The sequence below is a fragment of the Drosophila hydei genome, unplaced genomic scaffold (genome assembly GCF_003285905.1).
Source record: "Drosophila hydei strain 15085-1641.00,03,60 unplaced genomic scaffold, DhydRS2 tig00008121-arrow-pilon, whole genome shotgun sequence".
Classification (NCBI taxonomy): domain Eukaryota; kingdom Metazoa; phylum Arthropoda; class Insecta; order Diptera; family Drosophilidae; genus Drosophila; species Drosophila hydei.
Window position 1 is genome coordinate 1,918,931 of NW_022045832.1, and position 27,720 is coordinate 1,946,650.

General features: G+C 40.3%; 5 protein-coding genes across 5 annotated transcripts; 3 read left to right on the forward strand and 2 right to left on the reverse strand.

Annotated features, from left to right (window-relative positions):
* The first annotated feature begins 8,605 nt into the window (after positions 1–8,605).
* On the forward strand, positions 8,606–11,662 carry LOC111599557 (trichohyalin). Its single transcript, XM_023315224.2, has one exon. The coding sequence runs from the start codon at positions 8,756–8,758 to the stop codon at positions 10,343–10,345; it is 1,590 nt and encodes a 529-aa protein (XP_023170992.1). The 5' UTR covers positions 8,606–8,755; the 3' UTR covers positions 10,346–11,662.
* On the forward strand, positions 8,756–10,345 carry LOC111599583 (trichohyalin-like). Its single transcript, XM_023315257.2, has one exon. It carries the CDS (start codon positions 8,756–8,758, stop codon positions 10,343–10,345), a length of 1,590 nt encoding a protein of 529 aa, XP_023171025.1.
* A 1,273-nt stretch (positions 11,663–12,935) lies between the features above and the next one.
* Positions 12,936–21,430, forward strand: LOC111599556 (retinal guanylyl cyclase 2). The gene is made up of 9 exons (XM_023315223.2): positions 12,936–13,312; positions 16,725–16,815; positions 16,875–17,908; positions 18,282–18,458; positions 18,524–18,716; positions 18,776–19,040; positions 19,110–19,287; positions 19,594–19,605; positions 19,667–21,430. The coding sequence occupies exons 1-9, from the start codon at positions 12,969–12,971 to the stop codon at positions 20,826–20,828; spliced, it is 3,456 nt and encodes a 1,151-aa protein (XP_023170991.2). The 5' UTR covers positions 12,936–12,968; the 3' UTR covers positions 20,829–21,430.
* Positions 21,431–23,213: 1,783 nt separating this feature from the next.
* Positions 23,214–25,925, reverse strand: LOC111599563 (pre-mRNA 3'-end-processing factor FIP1). Its single transcript, XM_023315231.2, has 4 exons — positions 24,376–25,925; positions 24,261–24,305; positions 24,038–24,198; positions 23,214–23,879 (listed from the first exon to the last, which is right to left on the reverse strand). Exons 1-4 carry the CDS (start codon positions 25,787–25,789, stop codon positions 23,367–23,369), a joined length of 2,133 nt encoding a protein of 710 aa, XP_023170999.2. The 5' UTR covers positions 25,790–25,925; the 3' UTR covers positions 23,214–23,366.
* Positions 25,926–26,126: 201 nt separating this feature from the next.
* Positions 26,127–27,508, reverse strand: LOC111599597 (photoreceptor-specific nuclear receptor). Its single transcript, XM_023315282.2, has 2 exons — positions 26,420–27,508; positions 26,127–26,364 (listed from the first exon to the last, which is right to left on the reverse strand). Exons 1-2 carry the CDS (start codon positions 27,039–27,041, stop codon positions 26,153–26,155), a joined length of 834 nt encoding a protein of 277 aa, XP_023171050.1. The 5' UTR covers positions 27,042–27,508; the 3' UTR covers positions 26,127–26,152.
* Positions 27,509–27,720: the final 212 nt, after the last annotated feature.

Below are 27,720 nucleotides of genomic sequence, written 5' to 3' on the forward strand. Positions count from 1 at the left end.
CGCTCAATTCAGTTAAGTATACGCATAGTTGCACAATAAGGAAACGTAATCGCATTCATTGTTGCGCTTTATGTTTATGTGCTAAAATATAAAAATAAACAAGAAAATACGAGAAATGAAATGGCAAATCATTGCCTAATCAGATCAGCCAGTCCCCATTGCTGCCTCAGTTGATTGCTTCCGTTGTTCCTGGTGGAGAGTTTAAAATTCAATTTTGTAGAAAATTGTGTGTTTCACAATTCAACGTTTTTCAATTTATTTCGCCTGCTACAAAAAAAACGAAGATGGAAGAAAATGTTGCAGCCAGCGGAGGGGAGCGTTTAGTCAGTCGAAGAGCCAAGCCTGCCCGACAGCCCTAGAAAGTTGGCCAGTTGTCCAGGGCGCAAACTCAAATCCAGTCAACAAATAAGTCCAAGCAAAATGTGAAAAACAGCCAAAAATACAAAATACAAAAAAAAGGTCAAAAAGGTACCATATAACTTTAAGCTACGTGCAGGCCCTCGGCCAACTCCTACTACCAACAACAGTTCGGCCCTCATCAGTGCCAATACAAAATCGAATATTTTTTCCTTTCCATTCAATGGCTAAGGACAGGGACCTTTTTATGCGTGACTGCGATGATATTTTCGGGTGTGAGGATTGATTATTGATTGAACTTTGTTGTGTTTTGTATCTTTCAAGTACACAAACACACACGCACACACACCCGCGCTCACACACACATTCATAGGCACACATTGAGTTTAATGGTTTGATTAAACCTGATTGAATTGTCTATAGTAATGTGAACGATTTGGCCGTCTGACATGGCTCGTAAATAACTCAGCTTAAAGTTCACTTTTGTAGCATAAATATTATTAAATTTACTAAAAAATAATAAATGAATATTGATTTATAATATTTGTTATATTTTTACTATTGAATAGACAATTTTAATAAATGTTCTCTAACTATTTTATGAACTGAAAAAAGTCTGTCTAGCTCTAAAACTTAGTTTCTTTAATTGTACAATTAGAAAATCTAATTATATAATTCAAGTGATATTGTTCAGCTGTTCATTTGCACTACATCAGACCAAAAGGAAAAACGAAATGAAACCAAATTTAAGATGAGGAGATAGAGAGCTGAAGCTGAGGTGGCTGTTAGTGACAAGCAGTATATACACATATATACACACATACATACATACTTAAATATACAATTCATACTATATATATTTATTTTGGAGGGTAAAGCTGAAGCGTTTTCATATCTTGTTTTACAGATCTCGAGCAATTTTCTACCATCATTTGAGGCAATTTCCTTGGCCGTGCAAAGCATTGCCAGCAAGTTGAATTGGATGCACGTTGACATCTATGTGGGCGGTAAGTAAACGTTTATTTCCCGATTAACAAGCAGATAGTTTTAATGATTCTCAGTGTCGCCTGCTGCCGCACTGTCAGCATTTAATTTGCATGAATTTGAATTTATTTCTGAACGCCTGTCCACGCACAGTTTACTATAAATGATGTGCCTGGCAAATTAAAATTGAACATTAAAATTGAAATTGAAATTGAAATTGAAATTGAAAGTATAAATTTCGTGTAAAAGTTTCTGAATTTATTTAATATTGACCTTTTGACTGGCGTAATTGGCCGTTTGAAAGCAGTTGGAAAGAAAATTTTAATACTCGGATCGTGATAATAAATGAATAATTATTTAATGAAAGCTGGCAGCTTCAGCGTAGCAAGCAGGCTAAATTTATTGCTGAGCGTAAATTAAGTGCTTAAATAAGAGCAAAATAGCAAGGTATATAAATTACATAGCTTCAATTAAGCGAAACATAGTTGAAATTAAAAAAACACTTAAAGAAGACTTCAAATGAAAATATTGCTACATAAAATGCAAAGATTTACGATATTTAAAGCCATTTCATATCATATATAAGAATGTTCACCTTGCACATTAACTGGCCTGGATGTACACGATACTAAGCCCTGGCATTATCTCAGCCAAGGTTGCCTGTATTATGTTAAGTATGCCCATGCCTTCCTGAGGACATTGCAATTGCTCTCCGATGGACGGCCCACCTAGCTCCGAATTATGGTCTAATTATTAAGAGAGAAAGCGAACAACGAGCACAGCGCAGCTGACGCTGCTTGTAGTCAAGTCACAGTACACGTGTGCGTATACGCAATGCAATTAGTGGCGACATTATTATGATTAATGCCCAGCTTTGTATCCTGTGGCCCACTAAGCATTTGGCTGTGTGTGTGCAAGTGCCTGTGTGCGCTGGCAAATGTTGACAGTCGGGTAGTGAAACACACACAGCTATTAGATTGTTACGCTGCTGCATTTGAAATTTAATTAGGTGGCAAAGACTAAGCGCACGACCAACTGCAGCAACAGCAGCATCAGCAGCATCAGCTCACAAGGCCAAGGGCTCGTTGTATTGTTAGAGTAGCATCAGATGCTTAATTAATTGAAAACAAGAAAACCAGCTGCTGCCCCAGGGAACTAATTAAAATTAAATATCAAGATAAACATGACTCAAAGCTCAAACAGAATAAAGCTGTCGAAGAATGGAATGCACAATTTGTTCTCTTATTAATTAATTAGGCAGCAGCTAAGTCTGCTCGAATCGCCTAATAAAATCAAATTTTTATTGAGCAAACTCAAACAAATGTTAAGAATCAAGGGGCATCGGAGGCAAGTTGGAACCGTCATCTCTTGTTTGCCTTATCTACAAACATATGGTGTGCGTATGCAGTAAGTTGTTTGATTGAATTTGCCTTTTGTGAACACAGGTCGTTGACCCCATCGGCGAGTAGCAACAAACATTGGAAATTGTGAAAATTGTGTGACAGCAGTTGAGAAATTGTATGAAAACAAAGTTGTAAAATAAAAGATCAACGGCAACTGGCAGCGGCTAGTGCCAAGGAGCAAAAACAAACCCAAAATGTGCTGACAGCAATAAAAAGTAACCGAAGAGAATTCCAGGAAAAAATGTAAATTTGCTAGCCAAGCAGGCGAGCTATGTATATACATATATAATATGTATATATATATGAACTTTGCATAAAATATGAGTGGCTAGAGCAGCAGGCATTCCATTGCCAGCTAATAAAATCACTCAGGCATCAGCTAAAGCCAAATTGCAGAAAGTATTCGAAGCACAGCTCACTTATCAAAGTGTTAAATCTTAAAGCATACTTGAGATTTGCAACCCACAGCAATGTTCTAATTGAGTACATTGATTGAGATATGTATTTAAGCTAAACTGTTTAGCTATGCATGATTTTTAGACAGGACTAAATAAACTTTGTTCTCTTTTGCTTCGTTAACTCTTTACAAAAACATATATACCCCCATGTCTAGCAACGGTTATAACAATAAAAACAAACTTAAAATAATAAAATATATGTAAAGTATATCAAGATCTACGGCATTTTTTGCCGGAGACAAGCGTTTTTGCTTCTAGTTGATTCATAAAAGTTGTTTTTCGCTACAATTTACATATAATAATAGGAATATATTATATTTATATATATTTTAGCCTTATGGAAAGCAGGCACAACAACATAACATATTGATAACTTCTTTAACGCACCTCTTTACGTGATTCAGTCAGATGTGAACGAAGAAACGCACGCACAGCTGTGAAATTAGGCAGCTAGAGCCACGGCCCTGATGGCCGTTTAGTTGGGTAACCAGAGGCCACACCCACATTTCACTGAGACATATACCCACGAACACGAACACACACACAAGTACATATGTATTTGACTGAGAAAAGAAAAAGAAAGAAACCGAATATTATAGCAATTCCTTGGGGAATGTTCGTGCGTATTTTGGTCAAACATTTTTATGAAAAATGAGGCAACATCGTTGCCCATAAATAGGCCGTAAACGAGCCTAAGTCCATAGACACTGGGCGATATATGTGTGCATGTATATCTCTCAAGATTTCGTCGTCGGCACAGATATTAATCGCGGGTGTCGAACAATTAACATTGGTTGCTGGGCTCAGACTCCTCAATTTGGCTTAGCAAAATCATTTTCAGCTGCTTTTTATGATAACATAATTAGGTCGAGTTGTTGCCCGATTGCTTGTCAGGGCCAAAAACACATTTTATTTATGATTTGTTTTACGCTAAGTGACAGCTAATGGACTTGGGCCCATAAAAGGTGGCCAAGTGTTTGCGAAACCGAAGAAGCCATATGCCAGGCTTGATTGCCACCGTTACGAGCTGATTGGTTTGACATTGAATTTGACTTTGACGTCGACTTTGAATCACTGACTTCAATAACATTCAGCTGGCAACTCATCACTATTCAAATTTCAATACTTGCGCCGTTGACATGACAAGCATGTAGCAACATCTTGTAACGCAATCAATCGAGCTATAAACTTGAAGCCGTCCCACAATGGACTCTATCTCATGCATAATGTAAATTACAACAATATGGCAAAAGATGCAATTTCAACTTTAATTGCATTTCAACGAACTGCGAAAACTTTGCCCTTGCAATATCGGCGACGGCCAACAGCTTCAGCTGACAACTATTTACATATTTAAGTGCAAAAGAATGTTGCAAGCTCTGTCACCCACTACGCACACACACACAGACACACAGACATTTAATCAACTTAATAATCACTTGCATAATTAAGTTGAAGTTCGCATGCGGCGTGTCGCCCATTGATAACAGGCCCAGGCCTCATAAAGCAGCTAGTTAGTGCATAGTTGAATTAATGAATGGGCATGCTTCAACCGAGAGCAGTTTGCGTCAAGTTCTTAACTAAACAAAAGTATTTGCTAATTTCCCCTAACTGGTTACTCTGCTCGGCTATCAAAGCTATCCATTGCTATCAATTGCCACAAATAACCATTTTATGCTTGAGGATAAGAATTGAATTCAATTACTTCTGATTTATGAGCTAATAAAAGTATCAGAGTCATCTGCTCAAACACTTGGTGTATCTGAAACAATTAGTTCGCTGGCAAAACTTTAGGGTATTTTTACAGTTGGGCTTTCACGAATATGTAGCATATCTTTCGGCGCAGGCCTGCTTGGGGAGCATTTGCGGCGTATTAAGTGAATTATAATTTGCTCGCTTTTGAGTGTGTGCATAAATGTTTAATTTAAATTTTAACTTTTACATATTATTGCTGGCGTTTGCTCAAGCTCAGTTTTAAAGCGCTTATGACAATGAAAAGCAATGAAAATGACATTGAAAGCGTACCAAATTGACACTCGACAAGCTTTTGTACTTACCATGCTCATTTTATGACAAACTATTTATGCCATGCGGAATGCTGCTTAATGCCAAAACACTTAAGAGCCAACTAAGTTGCGTAACAAATAGTTTCGTCTGAGTTTTTGTGTTTTACTCAAGAATTTAGAGATTGTCTGATATAAAAATAAAGTTGTTTCAGCTTATAATAATTGGCACAAGCTGTATTGATTATTGATCTAAAAACTTAGCTAAAGATTATTAAAACTCGATTAAAATAAACTCTGATTAAACTTTAAGGCTTCGCTCTTTTCTAATAAGTCTACAATAAATATCATTATAATAAATGGTTAGATTTAAGTACACGTGCTTGAAGGGAAATCAGTATATTTCTGTATTTTTATCCTTCTGTCTCTTCGTATATATATGTAACATCCATAGAAATACAATACAAAGCCAGAAACTTTAAATTTTTGGAATTTTAGTCGTGACTAGTCCCATCCACAGTTGTGCAGCTCAAATATGACAAGTGGATTAAGGCTTACCTCCTTTAAAGATTGATCAAATATTACATATAAAAGCAGATTTAACTCAGATCTCTTTGCAACTGTGTTCCTTTGTTGTCATTCCCTAAAAATAAACCTCAAGATCGTTTGATGAAATCATGTAGTTCTCATTGAATCTTGAACTTCTAGTAGGACTGCTTCTCTACTTATTATAAAATAAAGTTTGAAGTCCAATTAAAAATATTTAAATCAGAAGTCAGCTAGATATATACATTAATGCATCTCTTTGCAAATTCAATGATAAGTTTTCCTCAATATCTCCTCCTTATAAATAAAACAATAACCAAAACTTTTCCATTAATTATTCCATTAATTATTGGATTACACCATAAAATTAAAATTCCTTCAGTGTTCAGCGCAGTCAAACTACATCCAATTATTAATTTAAATAAGCTGAAATCAATGTGTAATATTTTAGAACTTGATGAGAATGAAAAGTTTGCCAGCATATGCCACACACGGCATGCCGCAGATCCTTTGTGGTTGCTTATGTTATGTACCGCACACCCACCCACATTCTTGCAGCGCAATGTTGCCAAGGACAAGGAACGGCGTATTCTATGGCCATCGCAACTATGAACATTCATACATAGAAGAGGTAAGCGCGCATACTTAGCGCCAACTGTCTGCACTTCGCATATGCTTACAGCATGAGCTGCACACAGACACACACAGATACACCAACACACACATGTATAGTAGTATTATATTATGTGTATGCCTTAACACACATGTATTTGCATTTGTGCTTTTTCATTTTATGCATTTAAATATTCATGGGCTGCTTAAAATTTAAATTACCGCAGCAGTGTGAGTTAGTTAGGATCAAGTTCAGAAAGGCTGTATATGCAGTGTGTGTGCGGGTGTATATGTATGTGTGTGTTGGCCAACCAAATGCACAAGCGTGTCGGGGAAATGCCTTTTCGGTCTTTGGACCTGTTCTCTCGTGCTTTTGTACATTTGTTATTTAGTCTGCGGATTTGGTCAACCAAGCGACGTTGTTTACAATCAGCTCGCAAAAAATTTAAAACAAAATGTAAAATGCGCTGAAAAAGCAACCCATTGGAAAATCTGTATTCTAAAAGCGAGTGGGTGTAACGGTTATACTAATCTGCCGCGCTCATCAAATTTGAAGCGTGCTGCGCTATTGCTCGCTTTTGCTGGAAAAAAAATCAGGCTTTGCTTGGTCAAGTGAACTAAATTTCGGAACTAAAAATTAAACAAAAAAGTTTTTTTTGGCCACTGAATGAATGGGCAGGCAGGTAAATAAATTGGAGTGCCCACCTGGCCAATGCTGAAATTGTAGCACATTGTAAGTGCCGCAGAGAACAGACACAAATACCAATACCCACACAAACAGGGAGAAAAACGCAATCAGCGCACATGTCATACGCGTCGTATGCGTTATGGTATTTGCATAAAAATGCTTTAAGATTATATGTGTGTGTGTGTTTGTTTTGCCACGCATATTGTCCAAAGCCCAATACATAAGACTGGAAAAAACTTTTAATGCATTTTAGTCCTGTGCAATTAAAAAATGGAAAATAAAATTCTAATCAATCGTTCATCAAAATTCATGGTCATGGCCAAGATATATACCTAAAATTTAAGCTGTGTGATAATTGATAGCAAGTCTTAAATTTAGTAAATAACTACTGCGGCAAGAATTTAAATTATTAAAATGGGATAGAAATTGTTAAGAAAAACTATTTCCCTTTTGAGTTATTGATTTGGGAAATGAAGATGAAATTTAACCTTCGCAAACTAAAATAATATAAAAGAAAATTTAATATTTAAATCGATAATAAATGTAAACAAAATAACGAAATAAATAAATTTAAAAATTTTAAATTTTATTATCTCTTTTAATTTTAAAGTTTTATTGTTATATCTTTTCTTCATCGGATCTACAACTTATTTTAAGATTATAAATTAAGCTCCGACAGTGCCTGTTGAGTGTTGGGAATATTTAGTTTGCAGACAAAGCCTTAACTAAATTTGTGACAAGGCGCAACTACCAACTTCAGCTTAACTCAAAATATGCTGACACAAACAACATCATGTGCAATATGCATGTGTCCGAAGATGTGAGCTGTGTGTGTGCGTGTGTTGATAGTAAAGCGGCGCTCTACAGTTGCGTAATGGCACAATTTTACACTTGAGCAAACATGCGCTTGCCAATATTTGGCCAGAACTGGAGAGCTACAGTGAGTCGCTGCATGGCGTGTCAGCTGCTAGAAAGACAACATGGCATGGCGTTGAAGCCGTGAATGTTATAAATATTTGATGCACCCATCCACAGGGGTAGCAAATGCTGAACGACACAGCGACTTAATTCAATTTTTTGGCGCACACACAAAGCGTTGCCAGCGATTGCGTTAAATGGTCTTGGCAACATGACGTATGGGTAATATCTTATTAGCGCTGACTTTTCGCCAGCTCATTGGCAATTAGTGTTTAACCATAAAAAGGCGTTGGCAGCAGCTGCCAAGCGAATTTGTCGCCTTTACTGAGACTCATTAATGATGCACCTTTGCTAACCAAAAGCGATGCCATTTAGCATGACAATGCAAAATGAAGACCTCAGAAGTGTTTATGAGACAAATTATGAGCTTTTATAAATATTTGTATTTTAAATTTGTATTTGCATTGACTTTTTGGCTGACTGCATGAAAGCATCGGAGTTGGCAAGGATAAAAATGCTTTCAACTTTTATTTTATGGTCAGGAAAGTCTATGCCAAGGGGCAGAGATTGCAGAGTTACAAACAGCTACATCCAACGCAACTTAAGTCAATAATTCCCAATTAGCAACAAAACCTAGTTGGCTATAACAAAAAACTATCCTAACTGTAGGCTGCTTTCTTAAATAGACTCTAAATGTGAGTAGCACACATAATCCAGAAGAGATAAATTGACAAACGGATTGTCCTGCGTGGAGCTTTATATATATTTCATAAAAATTTGTTCAAAATGCAGAATCATGGCAAAGAGGAAGAACACTTTCAGTTTATGCAGCGCACAGACCGCAAGAGTCTATACACGCAAATTGGTTTGCTGGTGGCCAAGGCACAGCAGATAGTGAGCGAGGAGTTGCAGGAGCGTAGCTCGCGCTTGAAGAATATGCTCGAGGAGGAGGATAAGAAGTATGAGGAGGAGTTTGCCAGCAAAGTGAAGAACCGCCTGGACGACGAGATACGGAATCGCCAAGAGCAACTGAAGGAGATCAAGGAGGCGCGTGACAAACGCCACAAGGAGTTCGTCGATGCCAAACGTATGCAGCAGGTCATGTTGAATTGCTATGAGCTCCGCGAGGCGCTGCGCCAGAAGGATCGCGAGGACACCAGAATCTGTCTGGAGGAACAGATGCAGGAAAATCAGCGTATGAAGCGTCGCGAATGCCAAAGAGAAAATTATTGGCTGCAACTCGAGCAACGTCGCTGGAATGAGTTCGATCGAATGAAGAATTGTGAGAAACACAAGCGGAAACAAGTGCAGGAACACGTATGTCAAGTGCTGAAGGTGCAATTAGCGGAGCATGAAGAAGTTCGACAAAAGGAGCTCGAAGAGAAGCGTCTAGACACCATCAATGCGGACAAACTGATTGAAGAACTGCGCCTGGAGGAGTTCGACCAGAAGCACAGGCAATTGGACAAGGGAATGCAGAAATATCGCAATGAATTACTTGAGGAAATTCGACGCCGCAAATGCGCAAAGATCGCTGAATGGGAAGCCGATAAAGCAGAGCACGAGCAGTTCATACGCGAAACGCAACGTCTCGAGGCAGAGGCCAAAGAGCGCATCTGGCAAACCAAGCGTGAATTGGGACGTGCCACACACGAGTACATTGCCTATGTGCGACGCATGCGCAGCCTTGAGCTGGGCATTGAGAAGATGATGGACGATCGCACCGATGATCTCTACCATATGGACTATTGCTGCAAGAAAAATGTGGCCGAGCAGACGCGCCTTAAGCGCGAGGAAGCTGCGCGCTGTCATGCGTATCTTAAGAAGCAGATCTGCGAGGAAATTGAGCGGAAAATGCGCCAGGAAGCTGAATATCATGAGGACAAAATGCCCCAAAATCCTTTCGTCCATCCGCCAGTTACCAAGACTATGATACTTTGCCAAAAGCGACAGAGATGTTTGGATTTAAACGCTCAAATTGTCGAGATGAAACGCATCCAGGCTGAGGAGGAGCAGGCCTTCGAGAAAAAACTATTAAAAGCTATCGACGATCCACAGGTGTGCATTCAGTTAGCTGCTCAATTTATGGAGGATAACAAGGACTATCTGCCGGCGCATCCTAATTGGAAAATACACGCCTGCCCCAAAGACAAATACGTCGCCAAGCAGCCCATGACTCAGCAGGCCTTCGATGAACGTATTGCCAAGGCCGGCATAGACAGCTGTCCGTTCCCAAAGGCTGCTCGCAACGATTGCGCTTTAATGGCTCAGGTGTGTGACCATGCATCACCGGCCAAGAAAGACGAAACGGGAGCAGGAGACAGCGAGCCAAAGACTCAAAAAGATGCATTCAACAGCTGCAAATGTGACATCTGACAATCCATGTCATGAACAAATTTTATTCTCGTGCCCGTCCAGATAAATACCACAAGTTAAGTTCAGTTTAATGTTTAGTTCAAGGATTCGAATTGTTTTGGCCGCCAGGAACGATTTTCTTGAGAACTTCATGGCAGAAGCAACCAAAGCTTCACAACTTGTTGTGGTGCTTCGCTGGCTTGTTCCACGTTGCCTCTCGTATCTGTCAGTCCGTTTAATGACTCGCTAGCCTCCACACAAAACAAACTTGTTCATCACTTCTCTTTTCCTGGTACTTGTCTGCACAGCTATTTGCAGCAAGTTTAGCCATTTGCACCTATAGCAACTGATTTTACTTAGCGATGAAATTAATCTGCCTTGTTGGGCACGTCATGCTTCGTTTAGACTGTTGACGCTGCAACAATAAGCTCAACAACAACAGCAATATGACGCCCAGTTGACCTTAAATATCGAGCTATTATACAGCAAAGCTGTCACTGCTGCCCCTCCAAGCAGAAGATACACACAGCCCTGAGCAACAACATGTCACTTGTCGTCAACAAAATGAGCAACTACAATGTGTGAGCCGAAGGCTTTCTGGTCCTGTGACACCTATCAATAACAAGCCTCTTGCTGACGGGAACAACACCAGCCAAGCCAACTTTCACCTTTCAAAATTGGGCCCCCAGAAGCCAATAGTTGCCTTGCCACAGATTCAAAGCAGCAACTCTGATGTGCAATAGATTAACAGCTGAAGATTGTGGCTTGGATGCGTTAACTATGTTCCTATCTTATGCTTATATCTTATAGATTACACAGCAAATTGTCTTGCTCGTATAAGACATAGATGTCTTTTAATGATGCTACCTCTGATTTAGCAGAAAGTTCTGTTATGACCAAACTTTGAAGGAGTTCCCTTAACACGTGGCTGAATTCAAAACTATACCAAATTTCAGTTGTGGCTAGCCATCGTCTTATTCTATTTGGGCTTTCACGCTGTTCAACGCATTCAAATGATGAATGAAATTAAATTTGAATGCAGCAATAGAAATGCAATTCAGAACTACGTAAACTCAGTTTGAAGATGAATTTGCTGCTTAGTAAAATACTTTCTGCTACAAGTTTTCAGTTCAGGGATTCTAAAAGAATTGGCATTAAAAGCCTAAGGTATGCAATTAATGGAGAAATAAATTGGACTGTGTAATATATGTGGGTTTTCTTAACTAAATTAGAGTGTCAGAAAAAGAAAAAAAATATTAAGTAAATACTGAGCTGAAGCCCCAAGTTGCAACAATGAAGCATAAACTACCGTACATACATGCTAATGTAATCTATAGTTACTTAAACAAATAATAATAGTAATAATAATAACAATAATAATAATAATAAATTAGAATTACCATTTTCAGTCTTAACTCTTCATGAATTCTTCACAATCGGAAAATGATGAAATAAAGTTAATTTATATGAATTTTAATATAGTTGTTTAACTAACTCTTAAATCATATTTATATTGAAAAAATAAATTAATGCATAAAATATAGCTGCATATATTAAGCTATCTGTCCGGCATATGCATCAACTCTTGATAACTTTACTTAATACTCAGTTCGCAACTTAAACTTAAAATTGCTAGCACCTAATATAGCAGGAAATGAGTCCACATGTGTTGTCAGTTTAAATCGAGTGGCAGCAACATTGAAATTTGCTGCAACGTGCAGCAAAATACAATTTTGTTTTAAGCGAGCAGCTGTGAGGCAACCGCAAAGACTGTCACAGCTGTTGAGTTGCCTTGCTGCCCCGCCTCAGTTTTCGCCCCCTTTAATACTATCTCTTTGACTCGCTCTCTCTCTGGCTACTTGCAGACGACAATTGGGGCCTACCATTGGCCATTGCGGCCAACTTACATATACCTTATCGCATTGAAATTGGCGACACAATACGTGACCTGCATGAACAGGATAAGCCTGGCAAAGGTATGTATATTGCGTAGGTGGCTGATGCCAATGCCAATTAAAATGGCCCGTTGAACAGATCGAGAACGAAAATCTGCATTTACAACTCCTCCTCCTCTCCCTCCCCCATTTGTCCTTCTCTTTGACCACACATTATATGCGTGAATTTAGCAATTATTATTACGGCCCCTCTGAACGATGACAGCACACTACGCTGGCTTCAAAGTGGCAAATGGGCAGACCGAGACCAGCACACAAAAGTATTGCTCATCGATATGGTAGCTAGCTCATTGAATGTCGAGCATCGACTCTACAAATATTTGGCACGCATCAATGCGGCTACTCGCAATGGCAATGGCAATGGCAATGGTAATGGTAATGGCAACAGCAACACCAACAGCAACAACAACAACATTGACATCAATGACAGTGTCAGCACCAGTGGACTTGAGAATGGGAATAGTAGCAGCATGCCCAAGCTGCCTGTGTCCGGGCTGGTGACCAGCAATCTGTTGGTGCTGACTCTGCTAAGCGATAAGCATCGACACTTTTTGAATGCGGCCGGTATTGGCATGGCGATGGTGCATAATTTTCGTACACCAGCCTCTGACCTTTTGCTGAACGATGAGGAGGCGACGATGGACGCATTGGCTCATCAAAATGCCAGTTTCAACAGGCTGCGTCCCTTTATGAATCTGTTCTCGCTCTACGATCTATTGCTGTCGCACATTACGACTGACAATGCCACGCCAGCCAAGCCCAAGTACGATTTCATAGTTCTGGACATTGTTGTGGATGCTGCACTTGCCACATACAAATGGCGTCCACTGCTCATATTGGAGGGTGACAAGGCGCTGGGACACTCGGGCAGTTACATAACGCACTCCATTCAACCGGGTTACGATGAATGGCTCTTGGTCAGCAATGCTCAGATGTGGCATTGTGGCGCCATCTGTTGGACAATTGCGGCAATATGCATAGGCCTGCTGATCATCATTGTGGCAGCCAGCGTCGCTGCTGGCATAGCCGTGAGGTAAGTAAACTACCCACTTCTTTAACTAATGCTAAAACAGAAAATAGTACCTTCGGCGGGGAATGCAACAAATGTCGATTGATTGACTCAATTTTTTTCTTAAATGAAATGTTTAAAATGTTATTTTAACAATATTCTTTTTTTACAAATATTAATTTTGGTAGTTAAGAATAAAAATATGTTCACCGAAAGTTTTTGAAAATGAAATTACTAACTAATAATTTTAGGATATCTAAAAGATCTGCTTTTGCCCTCCCAAAACCCTTTTCTAAAATAAGAAATAAACAAAAACTTTTAACTGTTGCAACAATTCTCTTTATAATTACAAATTTCTAATGCAAGTGAGGTTTGATTTATTACAAATTAAGCAAATTATTCACTTCATTATATTTTTAGTCAGTTCATAAATTTTAAATCATTTTTAGCCTTAAAATATAGTTTATGTTTCATTTAAATTCCTAGCAAATAAATTTCAATACCAATGCCTTATCAGATAAAAACATAATTTCCACGATTTAAGATTTAAATTTAGTTTTAAATAAAAAGTAGAAAAGAACTCATACTAAACGTAGTTTCCACTGTTTTAGCTTCCTTTAATAATACTTTATATTATTTTATTCTATTGGCTTCCACGTTTTAATACGCCGGGCGCACCACAGAAGATTGGCATAATCAATTAGGGCACCTTACGGGGCCCTTTCGGATATGAAAGCTTCGCCCACGCCATTGAGTAGGGCGCAAAATATTTTGCGCGTGGCAATTTCCATTTTAATTTTCATCATTACGATTTTTCCCTGCTACGCGCCCTACCCCCACCCCCCATTTAAAATTGTTAATTGCCTGATGCTATTGCATTGAAGCTTTCGGGTTTTGTAAAATGTTAGTTTTGTTTTTGCATAGCGCATAATTAGATAGCTTTTAATTTTATTAAGTGAGCCGCATCCACGGAGCAACGTCGTATTTTAGGCATGCGCCGAATGAATAAATTAATTTTAAATTTTCTTCGCATTTCATTTCAATTAAGGCTAATAGAAACTGATTTCTTGTTAGGAATGTCACTGGCATGCCAAACACTTCAAAATGGTCTTCTATTGGCCAAATTAATACATTAATTACTTATCACACAAAAACATTCCCGGAATTTGAGGAATGCGAATACCTGTGTGCTTGAATAAGCCAAAATAATATCAAAATTGCTTTGGTCGGAAAATAATTTACGGAAAATCAATTCACTAGCCACAAATGCATAGCACCTGAAGCACACATACACACTTATATATATATAACCTGCACACTCGCCTCGTCCATTAGAGCAAGCATTAAATTAATTACATTCATCAAAGCGTAGCACACTAAAGTTGACATTTAGACACCACAGACACACAAATAAATTGATTTATATATAAAATTCAGGTAAAAATATGTCGAGTGTGGTTAAACAATACTTCCCGGGAGAGCATCAATTATGCCAGCAAAAACTCTAGTTGAGAGGCAGAGCCTTTAAAACTATGTAGTTACATGTCCGAAATTAAAGCCACAACTCAACAATCAAGCCAATTTTTGCGCCTCCACTTGAAATGCAACTCATGAAGTTTTAATTAGCGTGTGCAAAATAAAACCGGCCTGACAGCAAACAGAAAGCGGCCAGAACCAACAAGAACAATTAGTTGGATGTGCACGACTAGGAGATACCCTGGAGTTTGTGTGCAGCCGAAGCAAAAGCAGTAATAAGGGAAATATTTATCAGCTCATAGAGCACACCATGCTTACCTTTCTTATTATGATTACTTTATGAAGTTTTCTTTGGGGTATTCAATTTTGAATATAAGTCAAACTCAGAGCAGATTTGTAACTATTTTCAAAATACTTCATTAATTAATATGAAAGTTTAATATTTCTATTATTGTCAGTTCTTTAAAGCAAGTTTTGAAGACTTCAAAAAACAAAATTCTTAGAAAGTTGTTTACAATGCAAAAGAGAACTTAGATCTTATGTTTGGCATATATTCACCCAACTAATTTCTCTGCCATAACTCGACTGTGAATAGCCCACAGCATCAGTAAACAGGGTATATAAAATGATGCACACGCGCAAACTGTTTTTATGCTGAACGATCCGGCTGATTATCAACCTGGTTAACGCACAGGTAAAAGTTTTCTGTGGTTAAGCCGTAAGCTGTACCGTAAATAGAAAAACTTTAATGGCTTTGGGGTTGGCTACTTAACAGCCGTTACACGTGTGCCCAAAGACTTTCGACTAGGTTCAGTTAATGCCTCTTAATGCGCATAATACACTTAACCTTACACAACTTGGCCAACTTCTGGCTTAACAATTGTTCCATGAATTTGCAATTTTGCAACAGTGGGTGCGCGCTGTGTCCCCTCGGCCAGGCGTGTGTTCCATTGTATTGTCAACTAACTGTTATACGTAAGCATTTACGTAACCGCAGGAGCCAACGGACAACGGACAACGGCCAACAGCCAACGGCCAACAGCTGACTAAGCTAATAAATACACATTTCAAATAGGATAAAAGTAAAAAAATTGCAAGTAAGCGCGTAATACTCAGCAGTACTAGGTTAGGTATACCCTAGTAATAGACAGAGCCAAAAGACATATGATATTTATTTTATATATGTATATATCTCTAAATGGATTATACTTTTCATTCCCTTGGTCCCTTTCTGTGGAGATATTTTGTGAATTATGTTTACGGGCTGATCATCGACAAGTTCAAAATGTTTTCGACTATATAATCCAAATTATTCTTCGTATTAATATAGCAAATATAGTATATATTTTATTTTGTATATATAAAACTCTATCATTTCCTGATTCGTCTGTCTTAGCTAGCAACTTTGACTAACATAGTACACCCAATATTAACTAATATACAGGATATATAAATGAGGTAAAACCAGCAGCCAACAATGAATTTGCTACATTTCATGCTACAGTTAATTGAGCTAATTCTGAAGTTGTGGCAAGCTTTTGTTGCAGTTGCGTGAAATTGCTGCAGGTCACTTTGTGGCAGAACAAAACAGAAGTTAATGATGAGGAAAACTAAATAATCTGATTGGATAACAATGCAAATAAATAAAATATAAATAGGAAAAACAAATACAGTTCATTAGATAACAATATATATATACATATATGATACGATCATACGCCTTCTGCCAGATATATCGCTAAGAATTAGCCAGTTTACCGTATCAACTTGCTATGGGTTATGGAGTATGTGACATTCGAGCACACGAAAATAAAGAGTTTCCGCTGATTTGACTGATCTATGTATGATCATTATATATATTTTATATATATATATTTTATTTATATATATATATATATATATATATATATATATATATATATATAAATTTATTATTTTCATAACTTATTCCAATGCCTAGAAACTACTTTCTGCGGAAAAGACTGTCGAAGGGACCCAACAAGATTGTGCTCTCGGCCAGTGACTTTGTTTTCCCTGTGGACTCACGTCGCGTAAGTTAACTGAATCTAAAATCTAAATTGATTATCTAAATATAATTTTCACTTTGCAGGTGGATGAGGGCATTGAGGCCATGCTCTGCTGCTGGCTACAGCAGCTGCAGGAATTCGGCGGCCCCGAGGTGGACAAGCCAGATTTGCTTAAGGGCTCGATTGGCTCGCTGAAGAATCTGGGTTTTGTAATTCCCGGCACGGCTGCAGCGGGCAACAGTGGCGGCATAGCTGGAGCTGGTGGGACTACCACAACGGCAACGGTTAACGGCAAGACTGGCTCCTCGGCATCGGGCAGCCTGGCTCGTCATAAGCCCGCGCATCTGGACATGCGCGCACGCTACAACGGCGATCTGGTGCAGCTCAAGGAGATACACTTGAATGGCTCAGCAGAGCTGCGATCGAAGGCCATGGACCTGCTAGTCATGGCGCATGGGCTGCGGCACGAGAATATAAATCCCCTAATTGGCTGGCTGTCGGATCCGAGTCGCACGGCAATGGTCTTCGACTATTGTTCACGCGGCTCGCTGCAAGATGTGCTCATCATGGATGAGATTAAACTGGACTGGTCCTTCCGCCTCAGTCTGTTGACTGATCTGGTGCGGGGCATGCGCTACCTACATGCCTCGCCGCTGCGCATCCATGGCGCACTGACCTCCAGAAATTGTGTGGTGGATGCCAGATGGGTTCTCAAGATCACAGACTATGGTCTGAATTCCTTTTACGAAACGCAGGGCCTGTCGCAGTTGCCACGCAACAACAAGGAGCTGCTGTGGACAGCGCCAGAATTGCTGCGCACTATGAAAACGCAAGAGCAGCAGCAACATCACCATCACCATCATCAGCATGGACGCGTGCAGATGGGCACACAGTTGGGCGACGTCTACTCCTTCGGCATCATCATGCAGGAGGTGGTGGTGCGGGGCGAGCCCTACTGCATGCTCTCACTCTCGCCAGATGAAATTATAGCCAAGCTTAAAAAGCCACCACCCCTAATCAGACCGTCGGTCTCCAAGGGAGCTGCACCACCAGAGGCCATCAACATAATGCGACAGTGCTGGGCCGAACAGCCAGACATGAGACCCGACTTTAATTCGTAAGTGAGATTTCAACTAAGCTCAGAGGCAATGGCAGTAGACTGTTCTTCATAATGTTCTGATTGAAGGAAGATTTCTAATCTGTTAGCTTAAAGTATTATACTCTGTACTAACTTAGCCTGCAGTATCTGTAGTTGCAGAATGGAGTTGTATAAGTTTTTCTTGTTGATTTTAATTCTTAGATTCTAGAAATAGTCATCCATATGCCTCGGGAAGAGAAGTGTTGCAAAATGTCTATATTTCTTATGAAAATTAGTATTAGTTGCAAAATTATTACTTTGATACATTACGAGAAGATCAGATATATCCTTGATAAGAACATGTTTCAGATATAGCTGGAAATATGATACTTAAACTGTTTTTTAACTGCAGCGTTTACGAGCGCTTCAAAATGCTCAATCACGGCCGGAAAGTAAATTTTGTGGACACAATGTTTCAAATGCTGGAAAAATACTCGAACAATCTGGAGGAATTAATACGCGAGCGCACCGAGCAGTTGGACATTGAAAGAAAGAAAACTGAGCAGTTGCTGAATCGCATGTTGCCAAGGTATCAGTGCCACAACGACGCATGAATCTGGTCTAGAATGTCAAATGTTGTCTTCCTCTTTTTAGCTCTGTTGCTGAGAAACTCAAAATGGGCCTGGCGGTCGATCCAGAGGAGTTCTCGGATGTCACAATTTATTTCAGCGACATTGTCGGCTTCACAACAATCGCGGCTCACTGCAGTCCAGTGCAGGTGGTGGACCTTCTCAATGATCTCTACACAATATTCGATGCCACCATCAATGCTTACAATGTCTACAAGGTAAGTTGCATCATGAGGTTCAATCCTGCTTGCAATATCATTCCAACCTTCGTTGTCAGGTGGAGACCATTGGAGATGCTTATATGGTCGTCAGTGGACTGCCGGTTAAAATACCCGATCATGCCGAGCAGATAGCCACCATGGCACTCGATCTGCTCCACCAGAGCGGACGCTTCAATGTCAAGCATCTGCCAGGTGTGCCGCTCCAGCTACGCATCGGCCTGCACACGGGTCCATGCTGCGCGGGCGTTGTGGGTCTAACGATGCCGCGCTATTGTCTATTTGGCGATACGGTCAATACAGCCTCCAGAATGGAATCAACAGGTAATACGAAGCACACTTGACATCTTACTAGACCATATGCCTCATATTGCTCCCATCTGCCGCATACAGGGTCCTCTTGGCGCATTCACATGTCGCAAGAGACTCGCGATCGCTTAGAGGCACGTGGTGGCTATTCGATAGAGCCTCGAGGTCTCATTGATATCAAGGGCAAAGGCATGATGAACACGTTTTGGCTGCTGGGCAAGAAAGGCTTTGAGAAGCCCTTGCCGGTCCCACCACCCATTGGGTAAGTCAATTAATAATGGTGTATGATAAATCACTCAATCAATCAAGGGAATCAAATGCATATTAATCAATCGAGGATTACCTGAGCATGAGTATAGATCGCAAGAAAATTGTTATATTCATGGAGATCAAGTTATTGCTAACATGATTTCTGTTACCTCATTTAATTTGCATATAACAAGCTTTAAAAGCTTTAGAAATATTATATACTGATAATATTTGAGCTATGCAAATATGTTTTTTAAGTATGCTAAAAATTCTACTACAAAATTTTCTTTTATCTCAATGATTACACGCTTTACCTCAGGGAGTCGCATGGGTAGGTGGACGATTTTCTTCCATATTCTGCCCATAACATTAATCATGAATTGTGACCACAGATTGGATGAATCACTAATACGCAACTCGATTACGCTGAAGGCGCAGGCGAACAAGTCGCGAACCAGCACAAATCCGTCATCGTCTCAAAGCTCTTCGCTGGCTGGTGAAACAGTTGAGGTTAAGGTGGAGATAACGCCACCTGCTAACACGGACATGGGCTCCAGTATATTGCCCAACTCCTATTCGCTGGACTCGAACTCAACCAACACCATTAGCCCCAATACAACGCTATGTCCGGAGTTTCCTACGAAGACGCCCAGCAGCACAAGTCCACAATCGCGCAAGCTATCGGAGCTGACGCCGGATAGTCTGCTGAATCCCAATAGCTTCAATCGCTTGCCTAGCTCCACGGGCGGCTCTAGCTCGCGCTTATATAAGAAGATTGAGGAAATGATGGATCTTAGCTCACCGTACAATCACTACAAGTGTCTCAGTCCCAGCGAGAGCAACCTGACCCAGTTCTATGATGGCAAATACCTGTATGGAAATTCGAGTGGGTCCAACGTCGCTGGAAATAATGGACCTGGCAGTGGCGGCTGTTCCGTTAGCGGCAGCACCTCAAAGTTCGATAGCAAGCCAGGCTCCAGCCGACTGCTGCGTCGTCAGTTCAGTCTGGACCGCGACGATCAGCAGACCAAAGTGGAGCAGCAGCACCAGCACTCGCTGCAGGCCAGCAACTATGCTGCCTTAATGAATGCCAGCAAGAACTCCATGCTCGATATACCAATGCTGCACGACACTTCGCGCAGTCCGAAAGGCACCTTGACACGAGCGCACAAACAAAACTCAACATCCATAGCGCAGGACTTGGAGAAGATCGAAGAGATTCCGCTCTCGCCGGCCTCCTCGCAGCATCACAGCAGTCTGGATAGCAATCTGAATCGAAGTCCGCCCTCCACGCTGGAGGCTCAATCGCCTCCGGTGACAACTATGCCCGCCTCCGGTGCACCGCTCAGCCCACCGTTGCTCTCGGCACCAACCTCGCCGGCACCGTCGCGCACGCTCAATGGCCTTGATGCGCATAGTCGGTCTAACAAAAATAACAACAACAACAGCAGCAACATCAGAAGCGAGAGCAGCGACAGCCCCAATCCGACACAGGAAAGCAACATGCCCAGCCCCGAGATAGTCCTCAACGTGGAGCAGCTGCTTAGCAGATAGGACACGGTTTAGGCCACAGCGCCCAAGTCATTTATAAAGCTTTAGATCTGAGGTCGTCTTCAAGTAAGAGAATTACCGAGAATTTTCAGTGTTGTGATGTGCAAAGTAAAGTACCTCAAAGCATGCAAACTTGGTTCCAGGTGCGAAATGAAAGTACAACTTAGTCGATGATTAGTAATGTCCATCGATCGAATAAATATATATTCGAACCGGCTTCTCACACTAGTCAAGGTCAATCTTAGCCAATTAACGTTCGAAATACAACATACTCCCATCTAGCTTTATCTTCAAACGGTTCGCACACAGGACTAAAAGTAGAAAGTAGGCTCCTTAAATATGATTTCATCAAAATTGATATTCGACTTTCAATGAATTTCAATTGGAATAATTAATGTCAACAACAAGATTAGAAGAGTTCTTAATATAACTTAAAGTAACCTTCTCTGTCCCCATATGTGGTTAGTAAGTATAGGGAACTGGGATGAGGCCCATTAAGTGTTAATCAATTTTATAAAAGTCTAATCAAAATTACAATTAACTGCATGAAACTTTCAGAACTGAACACACCTTAATGAGCGTAATCTAAAAACTATATCTGAACTAAATTGTTGGGCTGATTCTGTCATCCATCTTGTTTTCAATTTTAAACAAAGTTCCTTTCATATACATATAGATACACATATTCTACTATGTAAATACCGCTAATACTGTTTAGACACTTAAGAATGTTTTTGATAACCAAACAAAATATCAAATAAGTATTATAACTATATGTGAATTTAGTTTTCTAAAGACAATCGTTATTAATTTTATAATAAAAAAGAAATTGACAAAAAGAACTAAGACAAAAATTAAGGAAAAAATGAAGAAAACTTCAATACCCTTGTAGTTGTATTTTATGGAAAATTCAATTGTTTTTCTGGTAGTTTCACATACAAAAAGCGATCCGTACTCATGCGGTTCTATATATACGAAATACCAATCCAATGTAAATGGAACTATCGTGAAACTTTGAAATAACAAATTTGATAAAAAATGTTTTCAAAATACAAACATAAAACTCTTAAAAATTATCAAATGGACCTATGAAATGAATTCTAAAAATCTTCAATTTTGGAGCCTTAAAATTAAAATATCTACAAGGGTATCGAAGAAATGATGTACCTAGAGTACGCAAAATATTTAATGATCCAATAGTTGATCTTATTATTTGTATAAGACATTTGTAGCAGCTATATATGTTAGACTAGTCGGATTGTAAACTACTCATCCTATGTGTCAAGTATTAACTAACATAAATAAATATCTATATTTAACAAAAGAAGCTAATAAATAAAAGTAAAAATATCAGTTGTTTAACGTAAGTCCATAGCTAATTCTACCAGAATATAATTCAACTTGAAGTCAAGCCCACTATTGCAGCAACTTTTATAAGTCATATAGACTTAGCTCTAAGATCAAATAAATAAACTAATCGAATTTTATTGATCCATTTCGGTTTATTGGTAATCTCGCGACTTTTTAATTTATTTCATTTCATATTAATAAAAGCCCATTGTCAATTATGTCAAAGCTTAACAAACGGCATTCATTACTCAGCTGATTTAATTTGATTTTTCTCTTTTTCTCTTTTATTGACATCAAAACGTTTATTGTGTTTTAATTAAGCGGATAATTCTGCGGCTGTGTGTTTTTGTTATTGTTATTACTTAAATACTTACCATAACTATTTATAAATGGTAAAATGGAAAATAAAAATATATATTAATAAATGGAACGATATTGTTTAATTATATTTATGGGTATCCCAATATGAAGCATGATTAAAATCAAACTCATTTCTATGTTATGTAAAAGACCCTAAATAATTATTTTTCAATTTTGTTCTAAATTTCTACTCATTCAGAAATATTTAACTAGGCTGGTGACACGCATAACATTTCTCATATTTATATTCCCTAATGCATATTAATGCTGAAGATATTACTGCTGGTAAATATTTATGAAGTAACTACGAGAATTACAGAAAAGTTTATATTCATTTTACAATTATCAGCCATAGAGCAAGGAACCTTCAACCAAAATGGCAAACAAAATTGCAAAAAATGATTTAACTTTTTGATTAAATAAATAAGAAAATTTGTCATCTGAAATCCTCAATAGATAAGTTGCGTGACTAAGATAGCGAAATCCCAGGCTAGTCTACAGTTGTAGTGCCTTAGCCTAAGAACAGCGTTATTTGACACTATATAGACATCATATTGCTTGTACCTATATCCTCTACTAACTGTTAGCCTTCAACCTATCTAAAAAGGTTCTCCAAATGAATGCTGTATATGAACGAACAATGCTGAAAGTGTATACTAAATTGACTACAGTTTCACATTTTGCTTAAGTTGTAGGTGTTTATTATTGGAAGTGTTTTTTTCGGTATGCTTTGAATTTGTTTGTGGTTGTGTTTGTGTTTGTGTGTGTGTTTTAGTTTGTAGCAGCTTAAAGAGCGGCCTGCTCGTCTTCCATATAATACCTAAATAAATGCTATTCCTCCTCTTCTTTTTCCTTACGATGTGATTTCTTCTTCTCGTTTCGACTGGACGAACCGGACGAAGTTGTGGCGCTGCTTTGTTTGCTGCTACGCTCGCTGCGATCCTTTTCGCGCGATTTGGATTTCCGACGACTGGACTTGTCGCGTGATCGCGACCGTCCCTCACGTCTCGAGCTTTCTTTCTCTTTGTCCTTATCCTTATCTTTATCCTTGTCCTTCTCTTTGTCCTTTTCCTTCTCCTTTTCCTTTTCCTTGTCTTTGTCCTTATCACGCGAGCGCTCCTTTTCACGATTGCTTCGCTCCCTATCGCGCTCCTTATGATCACGCTCCTTACGCTTCTCCTCCTTGAGTAGGTGCAGATAATCCTCAAAGTACTCCTCACGATAAGCTGAATCCAATGCCCGATAACGTGGATCCGCTTCGAATTTTTTCTTAATATCATACCAGCGCGTATGACGCTCAATATCGTGCCGCTCACGCAACATGTCCAGAAAATCTTTGCGTAGCTAAAAATATTAAACAAAATTGATTAATTCTAAATTATAAAATGTAATAAAAAATACAAATACCTAACAAATATAGAGTATGGAAAAGAAATTAAACAGCTCTAGTGCGACTTTGCAGTATTTTATTTCTAATAGTTAGTCAAATAATCGAAACTTACCTGTTCCTTCTTTAGCTGCTTGTCCTTTTCACGTCGCCGCCTTTCACGGTCATCATCGTAGCCATCTGCTCTGCGATCTGATGAAGAAGACGAGGGCATATTGGAGGTGCTGCCGTTCCCGCTATTGCCGCCCATGGGCATCCTCTGCTGGGGTCCCATATCTGTAAGTAAAAGGTACAATGTTAAAACGACATATGGCGTAGGTATTGTACGGACCACTTACTCAGGTTGGGAGGCATGCGCAATATACCAGGCGGCGGGCCCATACCTGCGTTGCAAAAATGTTGAATTATGCCGTATTTGCATTAAGTTGATGCGGAAGACAGTGCAGTGCTTACCCATGTTGTGAGGCATCCGCATGTTGGGTGGCATCATGCCGGGCGGCGCATGCTGTCCCCGCAGCTGTGGTGGTGGTCCGCTCATTTGGGGTGGTGGTACATTCATTTGAGGCGGCATACCCGGTGGTCCGCCTATTTGTGGCGGCGGCTGTTGCTGCTGAGATGGGTGGTGTGCGGGGCCAGGCGTAAGCTCCTTAATGCCAGTGGGCACCCAGCCGGCATTATCATTGCCCCACTGTGATTCCTGAGTGGGCTCGTAGCCATAGTCGAACGGTTCCGGTTCATGGAAGAAGGGCTCATCGGCAGCACCCGGAGGTGGGAAATTGGGTGCCATAGGTCCCAGACCGCCACGCGAATACTCACGACACTCCGCCGTCATTACTTGTATCGCATTCTCCTTTACGCCCCCTGTGGTGGATATGGGACGCGGCGGTCGTGCCATCATGCCCATGCCAGGCCGCGGCTGATGCTGCATCATGGGCGGAATGCCCGGCGGCGGCATTTGCATGGGTCCGTCGCCCAGCACCACCATTGGCTGGTGATGATGCATGGGAGCGCCCATGCCCATGGGAACGCCTATGTTGCCCGTGCTGCCACCATCTGGCATGCCCATTGACGTGGCACTCTGATTCACATTTTGGGTAAGACTGGCCAACCCCACGCCGCTCTCGGCCACTCGAAACCGTTTCTGACGCTCACAATACGCACGCCACGTTTCTTCGTTGAAGCCATAGTTAAAGTAATCGGTAATATCAGCGCCAGGCTTACGCCAGGGCTTCTCCTCCAGCGAGTCAATGCTAAACTCGTGCACGGCAACGCCGTTAATGGTTCCAGCGCCCTCGAAGTCTTCGATGCTAAATTTGCCGGCCTGCGCCGTTGGCTTCGCTTTATCAGCCGCTGTAGCGCCTGCCAATAAATTGGGTCGTTGTTTGATATTGTAGGTGCTGGGTGCCGACTTGATGTCGCCAATAACCACATTGATATCATCATCAGAATCGTCATCGTCATCATCATCGGATCCAGAGCCATTTCGCTCTTTCCGCGATACCGCAGCAGGTGCACCAACCGTTAAATCCGCCATATCGGCATCTTCCCCCTGCGAGCCAGCATCATCCAAACTGCTGCCGCTAGCTTCTATGCCCAGTGCTACTCGCGCACTGTCCGTTATGTCCGGCAGTGCTTCTTCATCTTCTTCCATTTCCTTGGCGGGATCCTCGAAGTCGGCATATTCGAGCAACTCCTCTTTGGGAAAGGCGGGCAATGGGCAACCAGCTCCAGGCTTCTCTCCGGTAACTGCAGCAAGTGCCTCGTGCTCCGCCGCTAGTGCATCGCTGCCGTTCGATAGTTCAGTGGTCGTTGAGTCTGGATTTGATGTCCCGTACAACCAGCTATCCTCATTAGTATCATCTGCCATATTTGTGTTAGGTTTTAACCGCGGCCACGAGTTTATTTAATTAAATGCTCCGAATGCCGTACGGCGAGCTCAGGTAAACACTGTTTAATAAGCTACAAAACCTTTTTTAGCATTACGTCTTTTGTATATTTCGGTCACACTGGCACAGTATTGTATTTTATTCTCTCGGCGTTGCGCTGTGAAACGAATAAAAATGGAACGCAACAAAGCAGCTGTTAAAACCGCGCGTTATTTAAATTTGTGAATTCTAATTTATTTGTTAAGAACCCTACAAAACAAGCCTCCTTTTATTAAATATTTCCCATATACTAAACAAATGTATTTATTAATTTGTTGGGAATATTTATATTTATCGTTTAGGGCTTAAAGTGTTTTCAATATATCACGCACAACGTTGCGAAACATGCAGGAGAGGGCACAATCGTAACGCTGCAGAGATAGTTGACGTAATCCAAGCAGAAGTTGACCAAAGCGCAGCCAATGGGACCGATGCAGAGTGTAGCGGGCCAAGGAACAAAGTGCACCATTCGAGTACGTCTCTAAGATCAGAGCATAATCAGCATTTAAAGCCAGTTCTGCAAAGGATATAATTAAGGTTGATACTTATTAGGCTGTGAACCTTAAACACACCTTTGCGGCACAAAATTAAGGTTTCCAGAAAGTTCAGCTCCATGAGATCGGCTTGCAACTGTTGGGCCTCCGATAACATCAGCTTGAGCTGAACATCTCCGCAGCTCTCGATCATAGCACTGATATCCAAGGACCAGTGCGAAGCACGCAATATGAAACACTCACTCCAGACCACCTGGAGAATAGCATCCTGTTGGGCACGTGCTACCAGACGAAACTGTTCATTGAGCTTCGCTTGGCGCAAGCATGTGACCAGAATCTGTGCAAGTATCTGAAAGTGCAGCGTCGGTCCAGGTGGCGATGGCGGAGCTGGCGGCGTTACAACCAATAGACGTTGACTGTTTTGCGCCTGCTGACTACGTGGTCCGCGCTCCTCCTGCACTGCTGCAATATTCATGCCCACGGCAAGGCAGCGCTGAAAGCGACACGAAGGGCACCAATTGCGACGTGCTTTATCCACCACACAGTTGCCCTTAACGGCAATGCAGGCATAGTGACTACCCTTCCGGACACTGCGCTTGAAGAAGCAGGAGCACCCATCGCAGCACGAAACTCCATAATGCTTGCCAGAGCTCTGATCGCCACACACCTGGCAGGCATTATATAGCGATACAAGTGACATGGACGTAGCAGCTATTCCGACTCGACTAAACCAGGTTGGCCATGTTATTGGCAGTTTTATATGGCTAGATATAGTTGGGCGTCCACAAATGATATGCAAATCAAAGACACTTCACTTGAACATGAATTGAGGTTTTTTTATTTATATTAAACAGCTAAACAGGATAAGCTGGAATTTTACTAGAAAGGGGGGCGTAACGTGTCAAAAGTGACAATCATTGCCACGGGCTAACGGGCTAACACGGACGCGTTAACAATTTGTAAACAATTATTGTTGTGCTCTATGATTGGTCAGAAGTGTCATCTAAAGTGCTTTCAACTGACATTTTGTGTAAATAGAAGAACGAGTCCAAAGTCCAAGCCATGACAATTAGGGGTTGTGAACGAATTGGAATTGAAGAAGCAGCAAAGGGGCGATGATCGTATTGAAACATATTGTTATTATAGCAATTTTATTGAATTATGTTTATTGTTATTTGTGAAATTGTTGAAGCACATTTCAAATTATTGCTGTTAGAATTTGTGAAATTTTTAAATTACATTTTTAATTCAATTATATGATTTACCTTTGATGGGCAGCTGTGTTTATATATAAAATATATAAGTACTGTGATATAATTTAAAAATCTTCAAATGGTCAGTTATTCATATATATTTATATATCATACTTATCGATTATT